At 49.5% G+C, this 4,508-nt stretch overlaps 1 protein-coding gene and 1 pseudogene across 1 annotated transcript; both read left to right on the top strand.

Moving 5' to 3' along the window:
* Positions 1-529: 529 nt before the first annotated feature.
* On the top strand, positions 530-2,488 carry LOC123115854 (L-gulonolactone oxidase 2-like; annotated as a pseudogene).
* Positions 2,489-2,794: 306 nt separating this feature from the next.
* Positions 2,795-3,945, top strand: LOC123114704 (probable truncated L-gulonolactone oxidase 7, mitochondrial). The gene is made up of 2 exons (XM_044536139.1): positions 2,795-2,904; positions 3,291-3,945. The coding sequence occupies exons 1-2, from the start codon at positions 2,795-2,797 to the stop codon at positions 3,943-3,945; spliced, it is 765 nt and encodes a 254-aa protein (XP_044392074.1).
* Positions 3,946-4,508: the final 563 nt, after the last annotated feature.

The raw sequence follows: 4,508 nt of genomic DNA, 5'->3' as shown, positions 1-4,508 counted from the left end.
AAAAGGACAGCCGACCTAGAGGATAACGTTGGTGACGAAGTTTTTAGCCATACAATCCCTTCTCCCTTAGGCAATCCTGCTGACTAATTTTTCTGATGTAGAGGCAAATTTCGAACAGGGCATTTTGATAAAACTAGACACTAGACAGTGTATTGCTTTTGCTATTTTGCTTGATGGAAACTGTTGTCCACGCTGTTCGCTCAAGATTTATGGTGTTGCAACTTCAGGGCCTCCAACTATGGTCTACTATTTCGTGTCATTAGTCCACGCATGCACTTGCTAGCTACTTTTAGATCTGTCGGTTAACTTGTTGAACTCACTCACGCTAAAACGTGCAAGTTTTATATGACAGATAGGCAGATCAGATACTCGATGAAGTCTCCAACGTGCATGCCTACACAGATATGACCGGGTCGTATAGGAATTTTTTTCCCCCAAGCTGCCCACCATGCCGAGACCTTGACCTTACGCCTATTTAAGGCCTAGCTTGTCTGTATTTGCTACAACCAGTCAAGACAAAACAATGTCAATGTCACACGGGCAAAAAATAGCAATGGAAAGCTTGCTGGTGCTTCTCTCCCTTGGAGTCCTCGTCCAGCTCGCCGGCTGCAGCCCTCCACCGGATCCGGTGGTCTGCACCCATGGCACGGCCAACTGCACCATCACCAACACGTACGGGCTCCTTCACGGACCGTACCATCTGCCGTGCGGCCAAGGTCACCTACCCGGGGACCGAGCAGGAGCTCGTCGCGGCCGTGGCAGCCGTGGTGTCCACAAAACAGAAGGTGAAGGTGGCCACCAAGCACTCACACAGCATTCCCAAGCTGGCGTGCCCCGGCGGCGACGAAGGTACACTCGTAAGCACGGCGCGGCTCAACCGGACGGTATGCATCGACGTCGCGAAACGGCTCATGACGGTGGAGAGCGGCATGGTCCTTCGGGACCTGATCGAGGCCGCTGCCGCGGCAGGGCTGTCCCTGCCTCACTCACCGTACTGGTACGGCCTGACCATCGGGGGCATGTTGGCGACGGGAGCGCACGGGAGCTCGCTGTGGGGAAAGGGAGGCGCCGTGCACGAGTACGTGGTCGGGCTGAGGATCGTAACTCCGGCGCCGGCGAGCCAGGGGTTCGCCGTAGTGAGGGAGCTAGGTTCCGATCACCCAGACCTGGATGCCGTTAAGGTCTCCCTTGGCGTTCTCGGTGTCGTCTCTCAGGTAACTCTGACCATGCAGCCGTTGTTCAAGCGGTCGGTGACGATGGTGCAGCGCGACGACTCGGACATGGCGGAGAAGGTGGCCGTGTGGGGCCACCTCCACGAGTTTGGCGACATGACGTGGCTACCGTATCAGCGCAAGGTGATCTACCGCCAAGACGACCGCGTCGACGTCTCGACCCCAGGCAATGGCCTGAATGACTTGCTCCTTTTTCGCGCCAGTCCCACCCGCAGGCTCATCGATGCGAGAGTCGCCGAGGAGCGCCTGCAGGAGAACGGCACTGACACAGCCCGATGCACGGCGGCGCAGCAGCAAGCGGCCGCCTTCGAGCAACGGTCCTACGGTTTCACGAACGACGGCGTCTCTTTCACAAGATACCCGGTGGTGGGGTACCAACACCGCGTCCAGGCGTCTGGCACATGCCTCAGCAGCCCAGAGGATGGCCTCCTCACCTCCTGCGCTTGGGACCCACGCATCCGAGGCTCCTTCTACTACAACTCCGGCTTCAGCGTCACACTCTCCAAGGCACGGGCGTTCGTTGTTGACATGCAACGTCTCCGCGACCGCAACCCGGACATGTTTTGTGCTGCCCTCGACTCCAAGGTGGGCGTGGTCATGCGGTACGTCAAGGCGTCATCGGCTTATCTTGGTAAAAAGAAGGACTCGGTCGACTTCGACATCATCTACTACCGGAGCCACACAAATGGCATGCCGCGTGTGCACGCCGACGTGGTGGACGAGATTGAGCAGATGGCGCTACGCAAGTACAGCGGCCTCCCGCATTGGGGCAAGAACCGCAACTTTGCCTACGATGGTGTCATCGCAAAGTACCCGAAAGCTCATGAGTTCCTTAAAGTGAAAAATAGGTACGACCCCGCCGGGCTCTTCTCCAATGAGTGGACTGACCAAGTACTCGGTATCAATGAAACTCCCAACATCATCAAAAAGAGTTGCGCCATCGAAGGACTCTGCGTCTGCTCCAGTGACTTACATTGTGCTCCGGAGCAGGGCTACTTATGCAAGCCAGGGAAGGTGTACAAAGAGGCTCGAGTCTGCTCGTTCATCAGGGATTATTAGAGGTGACACGCGCTTTGTCACATTAAGCCTTTTTTATGCAGTCTGTCGGTTGCTTCATTGTGTGTTTCATCTGAGTTGGACTGGCTTTTAATTACATCAATGTTTTTTTTTGCTTCACTTTTATATGATGGAAGTGGAAGCAGTATGTTATGTTCGAGGTGAACTAAGTTCTTATATGTGTGGTTGTGCTATTCTTATTTTTAACACAGAAAACAACATATGTGTGCCATGTTCAATTGGGAGTTGACCCAAACGCGACACACAATAATGATTCACTCCCTTCCAGATGGGCATACTAGTGACCCAAAGCCCCGATGGAGTGCCATCATTCCTAGGAGCTTAGAATTTTAGAAGATAGAGAAACACACATAAATTTTTGGATTCCGTTTGCATTTGATATTCACGTCAACCCTAAAATTGATGGTCTAAAACATGACCGAAAGTGGAAGATAAAGATACCGTAAGAATGAATTCCTTGTGGAACATAAACATGTATTTCGTATATGCCTATAGATGAAATTGTGGCACTGAGTAAGGAATTTGACTCAGAAATCAACATGCAACAAGAAAGTGAGATGCCCCTGCAAAGATACAAATGGAAGATATCATCAGAGTAAGAGATGTCAAGGCCTGTTGCTTTGAAATTTATCGAAAAGAAGAGAATCAGACAATCAAATAATTTATTTATTTTTATCATCAAAACTTTATTCATTAAACAATGGCCATATCATTTAAAATTTGAGGCAAAATAAAGTCGGGGTCATTCTAGTCCCAAGACAGTCAAATAATTTTAACATACATGACAATCAAACTGTCTAGCAAAACAAAGAATCACGAACCACACACAATTTCCAAAATACGAAGGGTATGAGAAGAGCATAAAACCGTAGTTGGAATGGTGATCCTTCCCAAGAAAAAAACATATGTTGTCCAGATATCCATAGTTACAAAATGGAAAATTCAGTGAATCAGTTAATTGGTCGTAATCATACCCCTCAGCAGCCCAGAGGATGGCCTCCTCACCTCCTGCGCTTGGGACCCACGCATCCGAGGCTCCTTCTACTACAACTCCGGCTTCAGCGTCACACTCTCCAAGGCACGGGCGTTCGTTGTTGACATGCAACGTCTCCGCGACCGCAACCCGGACATGTTTTGTGCTGCCCTCGACTCCAAGGTGGGCGTGGTCATGCGGTACGTCAAGGCGTCATCGGCTTATCTTGGTAAAAAGAAGGACTCGGTCGACTTCGACATCATCTACTACCGGAGCCACACAAATGGCATGCCGCGTGTGCACGCCGACGTGGTGGACGAGATTGAGCAGATGGCGCTACGCAAGTACAGCGGCCTCCCGCATTGGGGCAAGAACCGCAACTTTGCCTACGATGGTGTCATCGCAAAGTACCCGAAAGCTCATGAGTTCCTTAAAGTGAAAAATAGGTACGACCCCGCCGGGCTCTTCTCCAATGAGTGGACTGACCAAGTACTCGGTATCAATGAAACTCCCAACATCATCAAAAAGAGTTGCGCCATCGAAGGACTCTGCGTCTGCTCCAGTGACTTACATTGTGCTCCGGAGCAGGGCTACTTATGCAAGCCAGGGAAGGTGTACAAAGAGGCTCGAGTCTGCTCGTTCATCAGGGATTATTGGAGGTGACACGCGCTTTGTCACATTAAGCCTTTTTTATGCAGTCTGTCGGTTGCTTCATTGTGTGTTTCATCTGAGTTGGACTGGCTTTTAATTACATCAATGTTTTTTTTTTGCTTCACTTTTATATGATGGAAGTGGAAGCAGTATGTTATGTTCGAGGTGAACTAAGTTCTTATATGTGTGGTTGTGCTATTCTTATTTTTAACACAGAAAACAACATATGTGTGCCATGTTCAATTGGGAGTTGACCCAAACGCGACACACAATAATGATTCACTCCCTTCCAGATGGGCATACTAGTGACCCAAAGCCCCGATGGAGTGCCATCATTCCTAGGAGCTTAGAATTTTAGAAGATAGAGAAACACACATAAATTTTTGGATTCCGTTTGCATTTGATATTCACGTCAACCCTAAAATTGATGGTCTAAAACATGACCGAAAGTGGAAGATAAAGATACCGTAAGAATGAATTCCTTGTGGAACATAAACATGTATTTCGTATATGCCTATAGATGAAATTGTGGCACTGAGTAAGGAATTTGACTCAGAAATCAACATGCAACAAGA

This window comes from Triticum aestivum, chromosome 5B (assembly GCF_018294505.1).
Source record: "Triticum aestivum cultivar Chinese Spring chromosome 5B, IWGSC CS RefSeq v2.1, whole genome shotgun sequence".
In the NCBI taxonomy this organism is placed as follows: Eukaryota; Viridiplantae; Streptophyta; class Magnoliopsida; order Poales; family Poaceae; genus Triticum; species Triticum aestivum.
Note: the sequence above shows the minus strand (reverse complement) of the source record. Positions and strands in the feature narration are given on the sequence as shown.